This window comes from Cynocephalus volans, chromosome 1 (assembly GCF_027409185.1).
Source record: "Cynocephalus volans isolate mCynVol1 chromosome 1, mCynVol1.pri, whole genome shotgun sequence".
In the NCBI taxonomy this organism is placed as follows: domain Eukaryota; kingdom Metazoa; phylum Chordata; class Mammalia; order Dermoptera; family Cynocephalidae; genus Cynocephalus; species Cynocephalus volans.
In genome coordinates this window covers 228,487,912-228,511,577 of record NC_084460.1, presented here as the reverse complement: position 1 = coordinate 228,511,577, position 23,666 = coordinate 228,487,912, and the positions used below count along the sequence as shown (strand labels likewise).

At 33.2% G+C, this 23,666-nt stretch overlaps 1 protein-coding gene across 3 annotated transcripts in view; it reads right to left on the bottom strand.

The window, feature by feature from the left end:
- MARCHF7 (membrane associated ring-CH-type finger 7) overlaps positions 1-23,666 on the bottom strand; it is a 45,723-nt gene that overhangs the window by 1,527 nt on the left and 20,530 nt on the right. The window contains exons 3-9 of one of the 3 annotated variants that reach the window (XM_063107671.1): positions 19,238-19,427; positions 17,453-17,617; positions 14,227-15,328; positions 12,043-12,212; positions 6,983-7,092; positions 4,326-4,439; positions 2,731-2,779 (exon numbers count right to left, since the gene is read on the bottom strand). In XM_063107671.1, coding sequence (XP_062963741.1) covers positions 2,731-2,779; positions 4,326-4,439; positions 6,983-7,092; positions 12,043-12,212; positions 14,227-15,328; positions 17,453-17,617; positions 19,238-19,427 — 1,900 coding nt within the window. Of the gene's footprint in view, positions 1-2,730; positions 2,780-4,325; positions 4,440-6,959; positions 7,093-12,042; positions 12,213-14,226; positions 15,329-17,452; positions 17,618-19,237; positions 19,428-23,666 lie in introns of those variants that run through there. The other 2 variants (XR_010024432.1, XM_063107680.1) reach the window with 2 other exon arrangements.

Genomic DNA, 23,666 nt, shown 5'->3' with positions numbered 1-23,666 from the left:
GATGAGAATGGGAGGGGTAAATATGGAAGCCAGAACAGCAATGACTTGTAAAACAAAAATCCCAATTTAGTATACCGTTTGGTCAAAATGATAAGTTATCATGACAGGGTTAGGGTGGTGTGACTGTGGGTGATGCCCATCCACAACGCCCCACCCCCATATCTTTTTGCGATGTTGTATTTTTTTTTTCCCCCTTAATTTTATTTTGTCGACATACAATGTGGTTGATTATTGTGGCCCATTACCAAAACCCCCCTCCCTCCTCCCTCTCCCCCCTCCCACCCAACAATGTCCTTTCTGTTTGAGTGTCGTATCAACTTCAAGGAATTGTAGTTGTTGTGTCTTCTTCCTCCCCGCCCCGGTTTTGTTGTATAGTTTTTATAAAAATGAAAATGCTTAAAAATGTGGTTCAAAAGCATCTTCTAAAATGTTTCTGAGAACAATTCGTGTTCATAGTAGCTAATGATATATACACTAGAGAAAAAGTGAATTTAAGGCAAGTGTTCTCACACACCTGAGTAGAATCTGGCTTATTACTGCTGCATGTTCGATGCATCCAATGAGAACAACAAAAAATGCACATAGAATAATATGTTATGGGGGTTCTTGTAATTTATATCAAAGCTATGTCTATACAATGCCAAGATAAAGCTCTTTTTAGTAAGCCAAAAAAGCTTTATATAGACACAGCCTAAGTTAAAATAATTGGAATCACTAAAAACCTGTTGTTGAGATTATTCCCATGTCTCCATAAAGTCAGAAACTTGCCACTTTTGCAATACATTTCTGACTTCAACTTATACAAGAGTCATTAGCAGCTCAAGAGTTAATATAAAGCACCCCAGATTGTCTTTTGGAAGGACATCATAGGTATAAAATTATGTATTCTGTAAAATGTTCTGCATGTGAAGGAAAATGAAAGTTCACTAAAATATACATCCAACCAGCATCTCCCCCCATTATCAAAAGCAGAAAAGTTTAATGTACTCTTTTTTTGTATTGATATTGGACAATGTAAAAGTCTCCAGCAAATGGAATTAACCTAGAGCAAAGCACAGGAAAAGTATGCATCACTTATAGATGAAATCCATTTTTAATAAATGATACTAAGCATATACCTAACTTTTGACTGATAGAAATATGGTTAAGTTTTATGTTATATCATGGAGAAATATCAAACTAAAAGACAACAGCTTTTTAGGCAACTTCTTGTGTTTTCTATTTGATTAAAAACACCACGAGAGGAAAATTCAGCCCAAACCAGTTTTCAGAATATATTAATATTCTGGTGTGTAGGAGTTAACCTGTAGCACCCACATCTTTCACTCTCAGCTGTGTTTGGGTATATTTCACCTCCATCTTTCTCTTCTCTCTCACATGCTGGGAGCAAATACTGTTATGTTTAAGGAACTAAATTCTAAATGAGAATGTTAGTTTTTCAAAAATTGAGAAATCAGGGGAAAACATACACTGAAACAAATTACTATCATCACATCTGACAAAGCATAAATTATAATTTTTAAAAAACATGCAAAAAAAAGGAGACCTTTGTACTAACCATCATAACTGATCTGAACTAAGAAGGTATAATGGAAAAAAATTTTTTACACCAAATAAATTCCCACTGACTCCTTTATTTTCACGTATACTGATTAAAATTGTGAAAATGTGTTGTCTGATTTAATCTGAAATACTTTTAAAACTTAAAAACAGTACAGACTTAATGACAAAAACCCATGGCTTACAATATTCAAGGAAATAAAAGGTTCTTATGAGGACCAAGTCCTTCTCAAAACTTACTTCAAAGGATACTGAGCTTTCTCTTACTATAAAAATGTTAAGCACACTACAGATAACACTCCAAAGTATTTTGAAAATGAGTACACTACGTAATCATTTGGAGAATACATATTAAAAAACACTTCAAAGAGTGCACTGGAAAGGAGAGCCTGTTGCTTTGGATGAAAAAGTAAAAGGTAGGGGTTAACTGGGGTCATCTTGGATTCCCAGGACCTGTTCCAGAGCCACCAAAACCTGTGCCCACCTGGTATGAAGCACCCTGGAAGCTGTAAGACTGTGAGAAGAAGGAGGTAGGCTGTGCAGACGCCTGTAAAGATTTGGGCACAACAGTGCCTTCACATAGGAGCACAGGCAGAAGTTCTGATGCTGGAACGTGATCTTAAGAGATTGGAGCTGCTAGTGAAGCTGGCTGCCTATTAAAGGTCCATGAGGAACTAAATGAGGAGCAAAAAACAAAAAAACAAAAAAACCTACAGCTTCTGTTACAGACTCAGAATCAAGGGCTCTTTCTCCCCTATTTCCTGAAACCATACATAAGCCCCAGGAAAACAATTTATGATCTAAAAGTAAAATCTCTTACAAAAAAAATTCTATCAGATTTGATAGGTAGTTAAATTTATGCTTTCTTTTTGATTACAAGTACTAAAATCAAAGTGATAAAAAATAAAATTTTATTTAAAATAAAAGTAAAGTACTGCTGGTTAAAATTATATCCTTCCATACTTTAAAGTAAGTATACTTTTAGAAATATGCTTTTAAAACTAATGTCAGTTGCCCAACCCATATTTCCCAAATCAATCATTTTGGGATTATTAAGCCTATAAATAAAGCTCTGATTTGCTAGAAAGGAGTATATACTTAAGTTTTGCTCTATGGGTTTAATTTGCAAAAGTAAATTCAACAAGTCTGGGGAGGGGAAATTCCACCTACTTTCGAGATCTTCCATATGTGCCTGAAGAGTTCTTGCAAGGTTAATAAACTAGAAACAATGCAGAAAGAAATATGGTAGTTTAAATGCTGTAAATGGATCTAAAGAGAGAATCAGTATAGGAGATTCATTTTTACTTAAAAATTCGAACACCATTTTAAGCCTTTAACTAGGTGTCTTTCCCCCGGTATTATTTTTCAAATATTTTGTATAATCATTATTAACCATGTAGAAAACCAGTTTCTTGGAAGTGAGATCAGATACAAAAATTTTATCTAATTGTTTTGTTTTCTTCTACAACACTTTTAAAAGTTATGAAATGGAGGGAGAAAAAAACAAAAGCCCTTGCAATTTGTACCCAAACAAATTCAATTTTAGTGGTCAGTTAAAAAAAACCCCAAGAATCAATACTTTCCTGCCTAAAATAGCTCTAGAAGTATACATTTAACAATACTTAAAAAAAAATAAAAATGACTTCCACTTTAACATTAACTTTTTAATATTAACTTTTACAAACATATTAATACAAAGAAACTTATACGCTTTATAAGATTTATTCATTCTGAAGAGTTAAGACATCTTTTTAGAAATGGTATGGAATTAACTAAAGTTAGGGGCTCATAATTTCTAAAGTACTTAAGTCAAGAGATCTTTGCTCAAATTCTGAACACTCTTGACAATTCATTCTCTTTTCTCTCACTAAATCAGCTCACTAAAGTAATGTCCACAGATGATAAAAATACAGAAAAATATTTTACTAATTTAGAAGCAGTATTATATACATTGAATTGCAGTTATTTAGTAAGTTTTCAAGATAAAAACATTAAACTTCAACATGAACTATCTACTGAATTTTTATAAAGTAAATATTTACATAAAAAATAGTTTGAAGGATATATTTATGAACACATTTTAAGATACAAAGTGTTCAGAATGCTTCAGTAATGACAGATATAAGCCCTAGACTCTGCTACACAAAACACCAAGGCAGCAGAATATAAAGTTTCTTCTGGCACACTGTGGCAAACTACATCATTTACTTTAAATGCCTAACATAAACCTAGCCTAATTGTTATATTATGGTTAGTAGCATACATATAGCAATCACCAACTAGTCCACATCTTTAAGAGTTTGTAATATAAACACTTAAATTAGTACACCGGTCATCTTTTACAGAACAGTAACAAATAAACTGAAGTTAATTTTCCATACTCTTTTGGCTTTTGGAGTTCAGTTTCAAATTTCTAAGTTATAATACTGAGGCTTTTTTTGTTTTTTAAATTAAAAAGAACACATTCTCTTGGTGTTTCCAATTCTGTCCCTGTTTTTCACTGGAATATATTCCAATTACCTTCAAGAGCTAGAAAATTACTTCTTTCTCTAAAACAGCTTTGTGAGAAAATTAGGCTGCTTGTTGTAGAAGTAAGGAAGACAGCAGTTTCCATTAAATCTACAGTATCTTTATTTAAAAAAAAAAACATTTAAAATAAAAACTCCTCAAAGGAAATAGGATGCAAACATATAAAACAATCTGCTTTTCAAGGCAAACATTTGCTGTATCACACCCTCCCTCTCCCCGACTCTAATATTACTTACTCGGACACGTGTGCTTGGTTCATTTGTATTTCCCATCATATCAGAAAAACTTTGTTCACACAAGTGCAATAACACAACTAGGTAGAGACCAGAGCTGATAAACTCATACTCAGCCTTCAAAAGGGAAGGAAACAGGAGAAAAGGAAAAATAATAAAAAATTAGTAGAACTAAGATTGATATTCATAGTGCATTGATAAACTAGAGAAAATGTACGCATATCCAGTTCTTGGTAAGTGATAGTGCCATCTACTAAAATGAGAAATAAACAGCTGCCCTTCATAATTTCATAAAATTTTACTAGTGTTGTATGAGTCCAAATAGATGTAAATATCCTCTTTATTCTCATAGTCTTCCTTTATGTAATTATTTATATAAAAGTAGAGCTTTTAAATCATTTGATGGTAGAATGAATGCTTTGGTTTTCTATAAAGCTCATAACAGACTTTATTATGCAAATTAATATATAGCTATGTATGTTTACTTAAATTTATCATTTACTGCTATAGCTAAAACCTATTCTGATAGCGCCAATGTTTCTTGTGTACTACAATTAACTTAAAAGGCAACAGAAAATAAAAGAATGAACTAATAAAAAGTAACTCATGGGCCGACCCCGTGGTGCACTCGGGAGACTGCGGCGCTGGGAGCGCAGCGACGCTCCCGCCGTGGGTTCGGATCCTATATAGGAATGGCCGGTGCACTCACTGGCTGAATGCCGGTCATGAAAAAGACCAAAAAAAAAAAAAAAAAAGTAACTCATATCATTCACAAAGAAATTTGTAGTTGGTAAAAGCAGAGTTCTTTGGTTCAAACTGTTCTGTTGTTTTAAGCTATGAATACAAATAATGAATACAGTGTTATTAAATATCTAATCTGTCCTATAATGTTTACATAGTGAACTATTTATAAGTTGCAACCTTTTTGGGTAATTAACTCATCCAATGTTAACAACTGTGTGTTTTTAGTACCTACTTTAGCAAGTAACTGGTTATCAGATTATATCCAGTAGTCAAGAAATTTGGGGCTGGCTGGTTAGCTCGGTTAGAGGGTGGCCTTATAACACTAAGTTCATGGGTTTGGGCCCCCCCCCTCAAAAAAGAAAAAAAAAAGAAAATTGAAATTAATTTATTAAAGGTTACTTTAAATGCTTCATGTAACAATTGTTTTGCCTATTTTTAACTTAAAAGGAAATCATATATCCGGAAAAAATTTTAAATGTTTAAATGATTATTACCTTGAAAAAGATGAAGCCACTGGATAATGAGGAAATAAAGTGTATTAAACTAATCACTTAAAATGAGGGTGGCTGTCAGGTCACTAGAATCCAAGATTCACATAAAACAAATTAAAGCCAGGAGGCTTAATCAAGGCTGTCATTGTTTGTACAATGACTCCACCTAATATTTCCTAACACTTCTAAATTATTTTGAAATGTGGGTCATTAAAACGCTTGGGGAACAATAAAAACATTCCTGGCTGAAATGAAAAACCAAAGAACTGCGTGCAAGAAAAAAAATCCTTTTGAAACCTACTCTGGTTTTGAGAAGACAAAAAAAAAAATACACATATACACATACAATACCAATACATACACACACACAGAGGTACTTCAAAGAGTTCGTGGAAAAATAGAATTAAAAAATAATACAAATCTTTCCATGAACTTTTATATGCATAATTATTTCTGCATTATTCCACCTTTCTATACTCTCTCCTCTGTTCTTTAAAATACCAAAGCTCAGATGTCTGAGACTCCTTGTGGATTTAAAAAATTTCATTGCTTAAAATAATTTAAAAAATAAAGAAAAATAAAATAAAATAAAATAAAAACCCAAATTTCATTGCTGAAAATGATTTTCTTTTTGGACAACTGGCTCATTAGAGAATAAAACAATATAACTGGTATTAGAGTAGCAACTATGCTACATCAAATGCCTAATGTTTCATTCTTTAGATCAGTGATTCTTAACCTGGATCTAAGCAATTAGCTTCAAGGGATCTTGAATCCCTTAAATTACACACTAAATTTGTGTCTGTATATTTTATAAGGAAGACTCATAGTTCTAACACAGATTAAAAGGGGGTCCATCCATTATCTCATTTAAAAAGTGTTTTTCAAGCATCTCATGCAGTCCTTTGTCATCATATCTGTTTTTACAACAAATACGCTAACCACACCTGGATAGTTTGGCTCTAGAATCACACTTGTAATTTCCTAAATGCATCTTCCTCCATTCCCCAGCCACCCAACTTTTCCTTCAGTAGAAAAGAAGAGGGAAAATATTGAGTTTTTCTTTCATTTTAACTATCACTTAAGCATCTCAAAAACTTACAGCTCTGGGCAAATAAGGTTGACATGCCTACTTTGGGACAACTTTCCTAAGCTTTTGTTATTTTCAGGCTTATTTAGGAAGCATGACAAATTTTATCTTTATAAATTGAAAACCTGTGACTTGGATTTTCACTTATAAAAAGTTAAGGGGAAAAATAAAGAAAAATTATGAAATTGTAACACCTAATGCAGTAACAGAGAATTATGTTAAGACCATTATTATTATTATTATTATTTTAATGTGTGGTTTCTGACCAGCTTTCTTCAAGAGCTGTCCTTAAGGCACAGAATAGACACTTACCAAATTAGGCAAAATATACTAACTTGTTCATTTGCATGAGCTCTATGGAGTTCATGAATATCAAAATCCTCCAGGTTAAGCTGCAACTTCTCTTTACAGAGTTCACAAGTGGTTACAGCCTCTAATGAAGAACCTGGTAAAAATGAAATTACAAGTAAACCTTAGTGTTACAATGTCTTCATAAAACATTTTTCTTCCTAGGTTTTAAGCTTAAAATATAGAAAATCTTACTGATGAAGAAAGAAATAGAGAGAAAAGAAAAGCAGAAGAGAAGAGAGAAGAAAAGAGGAGGAAAAGATTGCATTACTGCAGTAACCCAGTAAGGTCTCCTAAAATAGCAATCCATAATGCCTAATGTGCATGTCAGGTCCCGCCCTATGGTATTTAAGCCTCCACCCATTATTTAGATATCTCTGTTGTTTTTTCCTCCCAGAAATTTATACATCCTTGATTATGGGAAGCTGACAGAGGCAATGGAATGTCATCTGTACCTCCTTTTTCCTCCTTAAGTACTTTGGCATGATGCTGTGAAAACAATGCTTAATGATACAGCATCTCAAACAGCTAGTTACATACCCATGTCAGTACAGCATATACTAAGAAGACTTATTTTGAGTCTAAGGAATGTGTCTGCCATACTGACTAGGAGAGGAAAAAAGGGAATCACCTTTGTCCAGATAAAAACAGCTCCTTTCTACCATAAAAGGAATTAAGTCCTGATGCATGCTACAACATGGACGAACCTTGAAAATATTATGCTAAGTGAAATATGGCAGAGGAAAAAGGATAAATATTTTATAATTCTAATTATATGAAATATCTAGAATAAACAAAATCAGATAGAAAGTAAATCAGAAGTCATTAGGGATTGGGGGAAAGGGGAGTGTGAGGAGTGGGGAGTTACTGTTTAATGGGTAGAACTTCTGAGGTGATGAAATGTTTTGGAAATAGATAGTGGTGATGGTTGTACAACATTCTAAACGTAGTGAATGCTAAATTGTGTACTTAAAAATGGTCAGAATGGTAAACTTCATGTTATATATATTTTACCACAATTTTAAAGAAAGAAAACCCACTTCTGTTCCATATGCATTGAACATTTAATTACTTCTAAGCTTTCGGCTCCAACTTAGTAGGTAGTAGTCTTCTCTACCTGAACGTGTAGAGTTTTTTCCCTTTTCTGTGTTTATTTTTAGATTGACCTTCAAATTGAAAATTGTCCTAAAAATTAGAATAAGTTATGTGAGTACCAAGGTAGAGGTTTAAATTCAATTCCACTAATATTTGTTGAGAGATTGTTATGTGCCAAGCAATAATTAAGAGGCTCTGGAGATTCAGAAAAGAGCAAGTAATAGCCTCTGTTTTCAAGGAGGTCATAAAACTCTTGTAAATGGTGTTATTTAATAACAATTTTTTTATAAAGAGTAAAATTCAGCATAAAGTCCAAGACAACAGTAGTAACTTGGGTGCATTTTCTAGAAAATGGCTGAAGGAAAGTGAGTGCTAATTTGAGGAAGTGTGTTGTCTATGTTGTCTCAAAATGAACTGCAATCAAAATCACATCTGGTTTTCACTATATGAAGATATTTCAAAAAGTTCATAGAGAAACAGAATGAAAAGATAATATAAATTTTTCCATGAATTTTTTGAAGATCACTCATATTTAAAAACAAAACATTTTGGGGGAGTGTAGCATACATGAAGATGTTAAAATTAAACTTTACCTGAAAATATTTTAATTTTTAAAAATTAAAATTGTACCACTTAACTAAATTTAGGATAAGTCCATATTATGACTTGATGGAGAATATGAGAAAGACATTTAAAAGGCTTTCTTTTATTAGACATTTCATAGAACTATTCTCTAATTCAGAAGCAGGAAAAGTAAGATAATCATGAAATATGGACCTAGGAGACCATTTAGTACAATTTTTTTTTTTATATCTTAAGACTTCATTTTTCTCTTGTATGGAGTAAGTGACTTAACAAAAGTCATTCAAAAAGGCCTCACACAGCTGGTAACAACCCATTTTGTGTCTGTCTAAACTTGTACTAGACTTGTTTTATTCAATATCTTTGTACATTCTGTAGGATTCAGCTACTTAATAAATGTTCAAATCAATCTTTATCAGAATTAATCTTCTATCAGATGAAGTCTGCATAAATATGAGAAAGTCTTCTGAATATTTACCAGGAAGTTTCACTTGTTGAGATCTATATATTCAGTTGATCACATCTAAAAAAGAACTTATTACAACCTTATAAAAATAACTCCCATTTAATTTAGTACTTAACAGTGCCTGGCAAAATGCAAAACTATAAACATTATCATCTGACATTCACAACTGTAGGAGGTATTACTCAATTTTACTCATGATAGAACTGAGGCCCAAACCCAGACCTACTTAAGAACTGTTACAAGTGGATCCGAAGCATTTGTATATTTAAAAACTACAATGGGTGATTTTGATTAGCAGCCAGGGTTGAGAACTAATGTTAAGAAACACGCTCAGGATCCTAAAGCTGGCTAAGTGTTGCAGCTAATTTTCCAATCTAGGGTTGTCTAACTCCAAACCACCAATGTTCTTCAAACAATGAACTGTACTGTTTTCCTCCATACCCAACACAAATAATCCAGTTTATCAACATATCAGAAATTGAGTCAAGTTGTTCTTCGTTTTGGTAACAGCTGACATTTATGGGCCCTTACTAAGTGTCAAGAATCAAGCACTTTACATGTAATCTCTCATTTAATCCTAACAACACCCCAAGACAGTGATTAATAAAGCCTATGAGGTTACCATAACACTACACAGCTGAGAGAAGAGGCTATTACAGGAGAGATGGCTTGTCCTAGAGTTTTGGGCTCAGACTAGGGTAGAAGAAAAGATACTGCTTCCCACCTCCACTTCACATCCCAAAAGGATGGGATCCTTTGCTTATTACCCCCTGACTATCACCACATCCCCGACAACTTGACTAGTTTCCCAGTAGCCCCATAATCTCCAGCTTGACTACGTTACCCAACTCCTACAACACAGTGTGAAAATTAAAATCAGAGCCACCATACCTTACAACATATCTGCTTATGTCACAGACCTTTAACCTCACATAATTGTATATATTTATTAATCTAATTTCATACCTTTCTCACCCGCTAGTCATTTCCACTATGTCCTCTGGTACTCATGGTCTAACATCAATAAATTCCTCTAATAACTAACCTGTTTTTTTTTAATGAGCTCCGTACCTTCAAGCCTGAACCACAGTGCCCCCTGATATATACTCTCCTGCAGCCATTTTTTCCCACAGCCTCTCGTATCTCCAGGACCAAGAAGTGACGATAGATGCCTGCTCCCCAACACACCTACTCCTGTTTTCAAACCTTAATTCCGCCCTCACTCAAAATGACTTTAGCACCAGGTTCTCTATCTTCTTCACCAACTTACTTCTTGGTTATTTCAACATCTACATAGACCATTCGCTTTGAATTTGAACTTTCTCATCATCCTTGTTTCCAATATCACCCTTCCCCACCTCAGCCACGCTATCAAATCCTATTGTCATTTCTTTATTCTCATCTTTGACCTCTGCAGTACAGGAGTGATCACACCCTCCTTATAACACTTTCTTCTTCTGCCTTGCATAATATAACACTTTCTTAATTTTCTCCTACCTGACTGGAGGTTGCTCCTCAAATTTCCTTCTTGGCTCTCACTAAGTATTTGGGTGCCCCAGGGCTCTATCCTGGGGCCATTTCTTTGACATTTGCTCTATCTCTAGGTGATCACTTATGTGCTCCTAATTCCCAAAACTTTAACTTTCAGAGTTGCTCCTCAAATGCCAGGCTTTTCTAACTGCCTACATGACATTTCCATATGGTTATCTAATTAGCAGTCCAAATATAATATGTTCAAAACAGAATCCTTAATTCCTTGTCCTAAATCTGTTCCATTCTCAGCTTCCTTATTTCAGCAAAAGCCACCATCATTTTCAAAGCAAAAATATGAGCTTTCCTAATTGTTTTTTCTTCCTCTTTCCATCACATCTAATCCACTGGCAAGTCTTATAGAATCCACCTCCAAAATGTACCAGAATCTATCCATCACCACATTCTAGCCATCACCACCAATTCCGGCTGGTTGGTCTTCCTGCATCCACTCTTGTCCCCCTAAAATCCATTCAGAATAGCCATATAAATAAGATCATTTCATTCCTCCCCCTTTCAGTGCCTTCCCAGCATTCTTATATAAAACTCTAAGCCTTGGACCTTAGCTTTGAAAGTCTTGCATGAGCTAGCCTCTGCTAATCTCTCTTGTCTCAATTGTACCACTCCTTCCCTCACTCCCCTAATTATATAATCAGGTACACTGTGCATCACTCAGTTCCTCAAACATTCTTTGTACTAGCTATTCACTCTGCTAGAATGTTCATCCCACATTCTGTGATAGCTAGCTCCTTATTGTTCGGCTGAGTTTAAATGTCCTCACTTCAGAAAGGCATTCCCTTAACACTCAATACCACCACCACAAGAGCAGGTGCCTTATCTGTTTTGTTTACCACTCTATATCCCAACATCTGGAACTGTGCCTGGCCCTGTAACAGGCACTCAATGAACAAATGAACTGCTACAGTAGCCTCATTATTAAGTGACTCAACAGCCCTAGAGACAATTAAGTCTTTCTCAAGGATACATAGCTAATAAATGGTGAATATATTTCTTTGATATGAGTCACCAGCAATCATAAATTACAATTGTATTATATACGAGGGGTCTTCAAAAAGTTCATGAAAAAATTCACATTATCTTTTAATCCCATTTTTCCACAAACTTTCTGAAGTATCTTCATATTATGTAATAAGTAGTAAATAGTTGGGAAATGAAATACAAGAAACATTACTATAAATTAATGAAAGCAAGACTAAAGCTTTTGATGAGACTACAAAAATGATTAAGACACTTTTGATAAGAGCCTAAATTAATCAATAAATCAAAATCATAAATTTCTTAATCAAAATGTATACCTAAATACATCTCTTGGAAAAATTTTGAAAACAAAACACACAGAAGGCTAAATCTTACCAGAGTTAATTTTGGCCTGCAACCACTTTTTCATACACTCTTGGTGGACATACTGCAAACTTCCTGTGCACTTGCAAGGCTCTATCAGCAAATTAGATGATGATGCTGCTGCCATCTGACAAATTCTACATAAGTCACCTTCTTCTTCTTCAGAGTCCTCTAAAAGAAGGCTGAAAAAGAAGGCACATTTCCCAAACAAAGCTATCATAACTCATCCTGACTGGTCATATCCAGTCACACATAATCCCAAACAATCTCTTTTTTTGTTATTTCTACTCGTGTTCTCTTTGGGTGGAAAAAAGCAAACAGCAACAACAATAATAAATAACAATCACCATGAGAAACCAATTTCATGGAGAATAAAAACTAAGTATTTTAAAGGTAATAGAAATACGCTATCCTATCATTTATTGTCAAATAATATCAATAATTTTGTCTTGTTGCAGCACAGTTTGTTTCAAATTTTTCACAATCACTTTATAAGTACCTCTAAGAGATTTTAATTTCTGCAGTATCCCAGATTACTTCACATCCAACAATATAAAGACAATGTATCGTATACACTCTTCACTTTTGTCCCCCACTTCCCTCAAAATTCAGAGTATTTTCAGTAAATTAATCAGAGACATAACCTCAAGCATAAGTATTCTGAAAGGCTGAAAATATATTTACATTTTTCTCTTTAAATTTAATTTTCTTCCCTTCATAGATAGCTTCAATTATATTTTACTTGGTAGATTCAACTTCTATACCCTTATTAATTTAATTGCAGAATGCCTTAAAATTCTCATCTATAAGGCAAATTATAATAATGGAATGAACACATGAACGAACACACACACACACACACACACTCTCTCTCTCTCTCTCTCTATGGCAAAAATAACCAAAAAATGCTGTTTTTTAGACTAACCAGATAGGATGGTGCTGGCTTAATTTGTTTCTCTCTTGAAGATCAGTAAACTAATGCTTTACCCTCTGTTTACACCACTGCACTCAAATTATACTAACCTTGAGGGCAAGAATATATTTACTATATTCCTGAACAGACAGTTTGTAATCAGAGGGAATTGCTATAATAAGCAAACATTAAAGCTAACACTACCAGGGTAGAGTAAATCTCTACAAGAAAGAAAAAATAGCAAGTTTAAAAGCAGGAAGATAAATAGCCACATGGTAGAATCTGTCATATAAAAGGAAATCTGGAAGTACAGTAGCCCAGTGCCCAACATCTCAGAGAGAATATAAAGCTTCCTTTATCACCAGAGTTGGATCTGAACATATTTTCTTGTTAAAGTACAAAACTATCTAAAATGACAGTAACAACTATGCTTTCTAGCAATTTCATTACATTAAGCTTTTATGAAAAAGAGAAAAACCAAAAAAAAAAAAAAAAAAAAAAAAACAAAACAAACCCCTCATCTTTAACTTTATAGAAGTCTTTTCTTCCTATAAATATATTTTACATGTACTACTCTATCCCATTTTACCATAAAAACTATTTTACTATTAAGTAACTAGACTAAGATGACAAAATCAATATTAATTTAGTTGTGACTAAAATCTCTGGTCTTTCATCTTTTCATTCTTACCAGTGATTTTTAAGCAATGTTCATCTCTACAAAATAGTTCTGTTATATAAAAAGATTCTAAGTCCTAAATTTAAACTGGTATTTATGTCAAATAATCTTAAGATATAAAGAATATTCAGTATACATTTGGACTTCAAAAACAAGATAAAAACTAATTTGTGCGTCTGATTTTACTTTATTCCAAAGAAATATTTTGAGGTGAGAAATGTAAATAAATGATAAATTATCCTGGTAAACACTAGAACAGATTTACTGGTAATCCATGACCACTTGGTTCCTCGTACCAACCCCATTTAGCAGTAGCCTACCAAGGAACAGCATAACAGATTAAGGTTTTTGTCTTTGTATGTATAGGTATCACAAGCTGGTTAAAAATAACCTTCAGGTTATTTCTTAATGCAATTCACACCCCCCATAACTACCCTCAATTAATTCTCATCCATTTACTATAAGTGAGACACTAACATCTTAAAGAATGTAAATGTTAAGGGAAAAAATTTCAGATATCAATGTTATGAGAAGGCAATTCAGAAATAAGGAGTTCCTTAACATGCTCTTGCTTTATAGTCTTAAGACAAGTATTCAAATTTACCTCTCTTTTATCTTCTGCAGTCTTTCTGGATCTCTTGAAGGTGCACTCTTACTTTTGTCACTTTTTCCATCAGTTGAATTCCAACCTGAAGGAATAATATCTACAGTGATCATGATATTGTCGGTCAAATTACTTCCAAGTGCTGGGGGGACTGCAAATCGGAATAAGGAACCAGGAAAAATCCCTGTTATTCCTGTATTTCTTCCACCTTGAGCTGAATCGGATGTGGAACCACCTGTAGTGGCACTGCTTGATGCTGCAGATGCTTGTGGTCTGTTGGCAGCAGCCCCAAGGGGATCATTCTGTACTTCAAGGTGAACCATTTCATTTGATTCTCTTCTAAAAATATGAGATCTAGATGGTATATCAGAGGTAGGTGTCCTTGAAGATTCATCTCTTCCCTCTCGTCTCCTTCTAGAGAACAAAGGTGTGCATCTATTTCTAAGTGAGGAAGATAACCACGGTCCTGTATTTCTGCCTTCAGACTCTTGGTTAAAATTTTCTGAATATGACTCAGAGCTATGATTCTGGCTAAGAGATGACAAACCCCATCTTCGTCTAAGAAATCGAAATCCCTGAGAAGCTTCAGATGCCCTAGTATCAGAAACTTCAGAAGTTGATGCTGCATTATTACGAGACTGCGAAGCTGTCAAGATTCTTGGAGAAATGTAAGAATTTTCAGAACTCAATGATCTTGCGTTCAAGGAATCCTGACTAGATCTTCGTGAAAAAAAAGTAGATGACATGCTAGAAGCTATACGTGACAATAATCTCCTAGTCGTCCGCCTACCTTCATTGTCAGAAGATTCTTGAAATGATCTCTGAGACGAACCAAGCCTTTCAGAATTGTTTATGGTTGGGGTTTCATCTCTACTTGAACTATAAGAAAATCCAGGTTGTGTACTGCTTCGGGGAGATTCTGATTCTCTTGGAGAAAAATCTGATCTTAAAGAATTTCTGCTGGAGTCCCTAGAACTTGGTACAGTCTGATGTTCAGAAGGCAATTGGTGGCTTACGGATGATGTATTCAACTGTAAAGTGCTCATTGAGTTTTCTTTTGGTCTTGCTCCCTGTGAATATGAAGGAACTCTGTCTTGAACATCTATTTTTGAAAGGAAGGAAAGGTAACCAATTACATGAAATAATTTGGGTATTACTAAGTTTACATTTATTAACCACTAATTACTTCCAAATGAAACACTGGATTCAAACTGAATACTGCTATATTATAACTAGATAGCTTGCTTAACTATTATAGAAAAAACAAGAGTATATTTCTCTTTCTATTCCTATTGGTAAAAACCAGTACTGCTGTGTAAAGTCAACATTACAAATTCAAAAGAAAGAAATGGATCATTAGCTTATGAAAAGCAAACAGTAGATGGAAGGTAAAACAGTTTAATATCTTAGTCATAAATTGATATGGCAGAATAATATCTAAACTGATACAGAATTTTAAATGGGCCAAATAATACAATGTTAATGACTTTTATAATGATTAAAAGCAAAATCATCCTAGGGGTATTGCATTTTGGAGATTTTTCTTACTCGTGCAATAAAAATAGAAGTTATTTCATGTAAACATCATCACCATTGTGATTTTATGACAAACCTTGCTAAAAGCTAAAAATTTCTCCAATCTTTTATCTTTTAAGTTAACAGCAGTGGTTCTTGTGCCTGATTAGTCATCAGACGTACCTTTGCTTTTTAATACTGGCTGGGATCTATGAAAGGGCTCTGGCATATGCATTTTTAAAGTAAACTTTAACTGGTGGTTTGAATCCAAATGGGATGAGAAACACTACAGGATTCCTTTGTGAAGAATGTTTATCCACACACTTAGTGTAAGAGCTAGATTACTACTGTGCCAGTACATGGAACCTCAAGAAAGGATGAACTGTTAAGGGCTAAATCGATTTCTACACTGCACTTTTTATATTCCGAAACCTAGAAGTTATTAAAACCATCTACTAAAGCTCCTCCATCCAAGGCCAACCAAATAAAACACTTTTTATTTGTCTTGAATAAAGCAAAGTCTTGCTCCGATACAATTAAGTAAAATAACCTAAATCTTTGAAGACAAAATATATTTTCTTCTATGTAAATCAAACTCACTTCTGCCTATCTGTTAACCTCAATTAGCACTTTTTTCTTCACTTAGTTAGTGTGATAGTTTTATGATGTTTATTTTCGAAAAGCCTAAGGCACAGTGATAGAAATAATGTGGGTCTTTACGTCAATTCAATAAAAATAAAGGCATTCTCATGTTATACTAAATCCCAAATTATGCCTTTTAAAAAAAAACTAATCAGTACTTTTTATTAAATTTAACAATATGATTCATTTCAAAGCACTTTTGTAAATTATTAAACACATTTATTAAACAATTCAAGTATTATCATTAATAATTATTTATATAATAATAAAGTGCAAAGAAAATGTAGGTGTTTTGCCTGAGATTCCATCATGAATTTAAAGATATGTTTTGAAAAGTGATATGATAGAATTCATTAGTAATGATTTTTGAACTCTGAGTCATTCTTCATATGAGCTGTTCAAAATAGGAAAAAATGGTTAGATATTTGGTGAATGAGACCTGGCCTCTAATTTGGTTTTGAACTGTCATTATTACCTAGATAATCTGAAATCTGAGTGAAATTACAGTATTGAAGAGATGAAAGAAGATGTAAAAAGTTTGAGAAAATTAAGATGTATATTTGAAGAATGTAAACTAATGTTGCATTCTTTTAAAAATGAGTACATAAAAGGACTAATTACTCAGTATTTCTTCTGAGTCAAAGAAACCCAGTGTGTATGCTTACTCTTTATTTATAAAACTTTTTTCATTTATTTATTTTTTTAAATGGTGATTTCAGAATTTAGAAGTAGTTACTTATTACACCATATATTACAGGCATATTATATCTGAGCGTATAAGAATTTTTTAGTATATTATTTTATAACATATACATTCTTAAAAGGAAAAATGCAAGTAAAATATTTAAAGGCAGAAGAAATCTGGATACTCGTGTACATCTATGATTTTAAACTGTTTACATTTTTTAAAGCAAAACAACAAAGTACTAAAAGTCATATTAAGTTATTCTGAAATCTTCAGAAGGACATAAGATTCATCTACTCTTGTGCACTGTTATTTTAATGATATAAATAGGAAAATGTAATATTATTAGATAAGTTAATACTTAACAATGTAGTTTATACATACATGATGAAGTTGTGAATTCGCCACTTCGGTGACTATAATCCATAAGATTACTAATGGAGGAATCTGTTCTCTCCACATTTCTCCTCTCTCTCATTAAGTCTGTTCCAAATGATCCAAGTACCACCGATGAAGATCTGGGAGCCTGACTATGCCTCCAAGAAGAATCTTAAAATAATTAGAGAAGTTTTATTTCAGAGAAACCTTCCAAGGTTCCTGATGATAACAAATCTTCACTAATACAGAGGAAGATTACTGTTACTTATTATGAGAATCCCTGGTTACATAGTTGCAATCAAAAATCACGGCTGCAATCACAGAAACAAAATTCAGCAAAACATAAAATTATTCACTAATGAACTAATCACTTAAAACATTTCCTGCTCAAAAACATTCTTCTGTAAGACTAAAATCTATCCCCATACCTAACGTCAGTGCCTCAATCATTTCTCATAACATCTGACTACACGACGTAAACATGATATAAAATGATTACAGAACGAAAATGCAAATCTTGCCAAAGATGCATAATTTCATGAAAAGTCAATGAAAATGATGTTAGAGAACTGCCAAAATCAAAATCAAAGCCATCTTGAAATGGAATATGGTGTGCTGTAGGTTTAAATACAGTTTCACCAGAAGTATTTTTACTGTTACCACACTTCGTTCATTCTTTAATTCTAAGAATTAATGTATTGTTGCAATTAGTCTCAAACTTCTTTTCCACTCACCATTTACCTTGAAATTCTTGTTCTTCCTTTCCTAGTCCCAAAAGCCTTAATAATTCCTCTTTATTAAGGGAAATGTCCCAGTGTATTTAATGCTATGCCTTCACATGGCAGAAGAGAACAAAAATATCTCTGGCACAGTGGTGTTTGTCTACAAAGTTAAGGTCAGTCTTCTGTTACCCATCACACTACTCTTAATATCCTTCAGATGGGCAATGTCTTTCCCGTGGCGGTCCTGCCTCTCAAAATAAAAAGGAATCGCTTACACTAATTCAATTGGTAATACATAGTAAGCATTTTAAGAATTTTATCTCTAATTGTGTTCATTTTGTCTCCCCTTAAAACTATTACAGGCATTTGCTAACATTTCATTTGAAGAGTATAAATGGAGGAAGCCTCCTGCCCTTTCAACAAAAGACCTACTCACTTTCTACAACAAATATGTCTCTGAGTACAAAATACAAGGCATGAAGCTTTATGGACAAACTATCCAAATCCCAGAGTGGCTTAAGTAACTTGCCCAATGCCACCCATCTAGTTAGGGGGCTAGAACAGTGACTTTCTAATTCTTTGTATCTATCTCCTACTAGAATACTACCAACTTTTTTTAACTGAAGAGTTTCTGTATTTTCTGAAAATAAATATTACAGACCACAATGTTTATCATTTACAAAAGACATGCTTAGAAAATATTTTTAATATATATCAGTAGATGTGGCTTTCCTAATAATTTAAAAATTTATCTCCTATAATAACCAGCAAAATACATGTTACTTTTACCAATTTGATTACCATATACACCAGCTATTCTAATTAATTAAAATCTGCTAATATCCTGTTTGTGTAGAACATGTGTACCCAATTTAGAACAAAAATGCCAAATGAAAAGTTAATTTCAGTTCTAGCACTAATTTAACTTAAGGTTCTGGAAACTCCACTACACTTCTGGCAATCTACTTGCTTAATCCCAAACTCAAGAACAACTACCTATGTTACATCCCGGAAAAAGGCTTTCATCCAAAATACATAGAGTGACTCTTAACAGAAATTTAATTCTTACCTGATACTGAACTTAAACCATTTCCAACATTTCTCCCAGCTGAGGTAGATGTACAGTTTGTACAGGAAAGTTTAGGTCTTTTTGAATCATGATCCCGCTGCTGGTTTTGTGATCTTGATCGTGCTCCCTGAGTTATCTCAGATTCACTATACCATGTAGACTCAAATGGTGAAGCTGATGCTGATGTAGACTATAGGTTAAAAAAAATTTTTTAGAAGAAAATGCTTGCATTCAATATTAAATCTAACCTACAATGCTCCAATAAATTCCCAAGGGCCATTTATTCATAACAAGCACCAACTTTTCTACTATGTCCCTCTACTATATATTATAATTGTACTTTGGTGGGCTATCAATCTGATTTAAATTCAGTTCTCTTTGTAACTAGATATAAACACCTGGTTGTGAAACACTGAAGGACAAAAACTTTGCAATCATTTTTACAGGTTTAATGTAAAAACCTTCTGCGGAACTTGTTTCCTCTTCTTAGAGGTAGACAGAACACCAAGAAAGGCACCAACGTATAAACTGATTGTGAATACCCTACTACGAAAATGAGATTTTTCAAATAATGAAAATATTTATCCCTGATCTGATGCCCATTCTCGGGAATACAGTCATACAACACTAATAATAGTATGTTCAAAGAAAAGACACCTTAGCATAACATCTGCAATTTCTTCATCAGTGAATCAAGAATAACTAAAACAAGTACACATTTTAAAACTCACAGCTCATTTTCTTTTAACATATATGTACACAAAATAAAATAATTTATAAGACAAATGTTACTCATAATGTGTGAGGGTACTTCAAAACGTTCACGGAAATTTTTTAATTTTAGTTTTCCAATGATTGTTTTGAAATACCCTCTTCCAAATTATTTTACTTCTAATCTCAACAAAATGCATTAAAAAACGATGAGTTTGTCTCCTTAAAAATACAGGTTTAAATAACAAGAACATATTTCAACCACAATTATTGAAATTGTCCTATTATTTTTAAAAGAATTTTTCCTTCATTGCAAATTTCTTAGACACACATACAAAGACAGACTAAAAAAAACACAGCTGTGATATAATTTCTAAATTGCTTGGAGACAATAAGGACTCAGAAAATAAATTTTTTAAGGAAATACAAGAGAAAAAAATTTAAAGCATGTTAACATGTAAGTTAAGTATGTGATGAATGGTTTATTGAATTAAAGAGTATTAAAATGAAACAAAGTTCTTTAAAGTGTTATTTTTGTTTAACAAAAGAGTTAAAAAATGAAATGTATCATGGGTCAGAAATTTAGTCTATGGTAATCTAAAATTCATACGATAACATGAGAGCCCAAACAATGTGCTCCAATAAAAGAGCTCTAGAGCACAGACAACAAACAAGTAAATAAATATTTATAACATAAATAAGTATTATAATAGGAAGTATGTTAAAAGTTTTACAGAGAAAAGAGTCTGTGACTTAGGGATGTAGGGGAAGACTCAGAAAAGGTGAAAATTGGAGTTCATTGCGCAGGCAAATGAAGGACATTAAAGATAGACAACAGGAAAACATTCATAAACCATTCCTCCATTGGATTTCTTCTAAATAATTCCTACTTACTTGATCTTCTACTATGCTTCAATTATGAGAAGCATACTGCATTTATTCAGGGAATGTATTAGCTTATGGCAACCCTGAAGAATAAATTTTGCATATATATATGGAAAAACAGAAGATACAAGGCTGAAAAAAGTAGGAATGGGCTAGAACAGGATTTCACCCATCTTCTGCCCGGAGTATATTTTGCAAATTGAAAATGGCATTCTTCAGTTTAGCATAAACTTGGCCTCACAAGTCTTCTGTAGCTAAGTCCACAGAGACCCAATCAATGAACTGGAGCTAGCACAAGAAATGAAATTCATTAGAAATTTCAGACCCAAACAAACCATTTTATATGCCATTAAGGTATGAGGAACCTTATCCTGCCGGCCAGTGATTTTAAGACCTTGAATTTCAGACACCAAAATACAAATATTTTAATTTAAAAATTTAAAAGAACTGTCACTTTTGACCAGTAGGACATCTAAAATAGCAAATACCACTGAATCCCATCCCCAATTTTAAAAATGACATTAAATACATGACTCCCGAAACATGAAGGATATAATTCACAATAAAAGTCTTTTAAGTTGAGTAAGTTTTTATTTGTACTAACTCTGTAACTTGTCGTTTTTCTCATTTTGCAAGGACAAGACAAACTGTTAATGGAAAGCACTTCTGCAAACATGACTTTGAACCACTGAGGAAGGGGATACCATCATATCTACTACTTTACAGAATGACTCTCTGAGGAGAAAGATGAAATGGGTGGAATGGACAGAAAGTAGGAAAACCAATTAGGAAGCCACTGGAATAGCAAGAATAAGTTCCTGTGACAAAAATAATGGGAACAGAGAGCAATGATAAAAATTCATCAGCTTTAGAGAAAATGTGAGAAATGAACATGATGTCTGAAATCATTCCAGCGTTCTGGCAATAGCTGGTGAGATAAATGACTATGCCGTTCATTAAAAATATTGACTATAGAGGAGCAGATGTAGATGATAAAATGATAAATTTCATTTTGATACCTAAATTTTGAAGTGCCCAAAGAAACAATTTTCATGACTCTGAACTCAAAAGGCAGTCTGTGCAGCCTATATATCACCCCGGAAACAAAAAAAAACTTGTTAATATCAGTATATAGAAGGAAGAAAGTTCTAGCCAGTTTTGCTGCTGGCTTAAATTCAATCAAATCTTTTCTTGGTTTACTACCAACCCAATTTTGTCCATTGTTCAAATATTTTCTTTTTTTTTTTTTTTTGTCTTTTTCGTGGCCGGCACTCAGCCAGTGAGTGCACCGGTCATTCCTATGTAGGATCCGAACCCGCGGCGGGAGCGTCGCCGCGCTCCCAGCGCAGCACTCTACTGAGTGCGCCACGGGCTCGGCCCAAATATTTTCTGTCTAAACCAATTAGATTCGCCCCCCACTGAATTCTTTTAACAAGTGTTGAATTCATTTAACAGTATATTATCTTATCTATTCTGAAGTCTAGAACTATTGAGGTCAAATGAAATCAGAGAATGAGTCTGTCTTCAAAGTACGAGGGTACTTCAAAAAGTTCACAGAAAAATAGAATTAAAAAGACAATACAGATCTTTCCATGAACTTACTTAAGTACCCTTGTATACTGCCTTGCACAAAATGGATGCTTACATAAGCAGTTTTTGGGCTGTTTCCACTTTTGGCTATTATGAATAGTTCTGCTATGAACACTCATGTACAGTACCATAAGATATTTAGGAAACAATCATTTGGAACTTAGAATCTACATTTTTCCAAAGAAACAATGCTATCCAAAAGTCCTGAGTTCTTAAGCTCTAGTACATTACACACTAATCATGTAACTGGGGGAAATCACTTATCTTTCCAGATTCAGATCCTTATCTATGAAATGACACAAATATTTGTCCTATTTAACTAAAATTAAAAGAGAAAAAGGTTCTATAAAATGTCAAGCACTATATAAATACATAAATACAATATTTAATATTTATACAAATATGTTTATTATAAATGTTTAATATTTATATACTACATAAATAGAATATTATTTAATCCCTAACATAATCAGAATTGGTCTACCATGCCCTAGACCTGACTCAACTATGAAGTTTCAGTTTCACTAAGTGCCAGAGATAAGAGTTTTATATCGGAGGCAACTGAGAAAGCTTCCACAATTAAAAAAAAAAAAAACATCCTTTGACATTTAAAGGTTCCTTTCATTCATTAAATATAAATTTTGCTGAGTAATCTTAAGAATGCTAAATAAAACTAAATATGAAATACATAATCTGAACCCTTACAATGTTCCAGGCACTGTTATTCCAAATGCTTCACATGTATTATTTCTTTCCATCAATCTTAACTATAACCATCTGAAGAAGCCACTATTACTATCACCACTTTACAAAAGGGGAAACAAGTAAAATACTTTGCTCAAGAACACAGGAGTTTCAGTTTCTAAATCAAAATTTATAAAGCAAAGCAGGCTAAGAATAGCTGATTTATGATTGAAACTATTCCTATAATCCATTAAAAAAGATTACAACCAATTTAAAATAACTGAAAAGCATTATGGAAACCCATAAAGTTTACAAAACTGATTAATCTTATTAAGAATCAATAAAAGATTTTGAAATTTTATTCGGTTTGGTTTTTGGTTGTTTGCAAATAATTTTTGAATTTTACTTTGGTATTTAAATACACTAAAATTTTGTAAAAGAATTCAACAATAATAGGTTACTACTACCACCTTTCAGGTGGGGTCATTTCAACTATTAAAATGTCAATTAAATGATTTTTTAAATGCTTTTATTTGTTTTACATAATGAAAAATGGAAC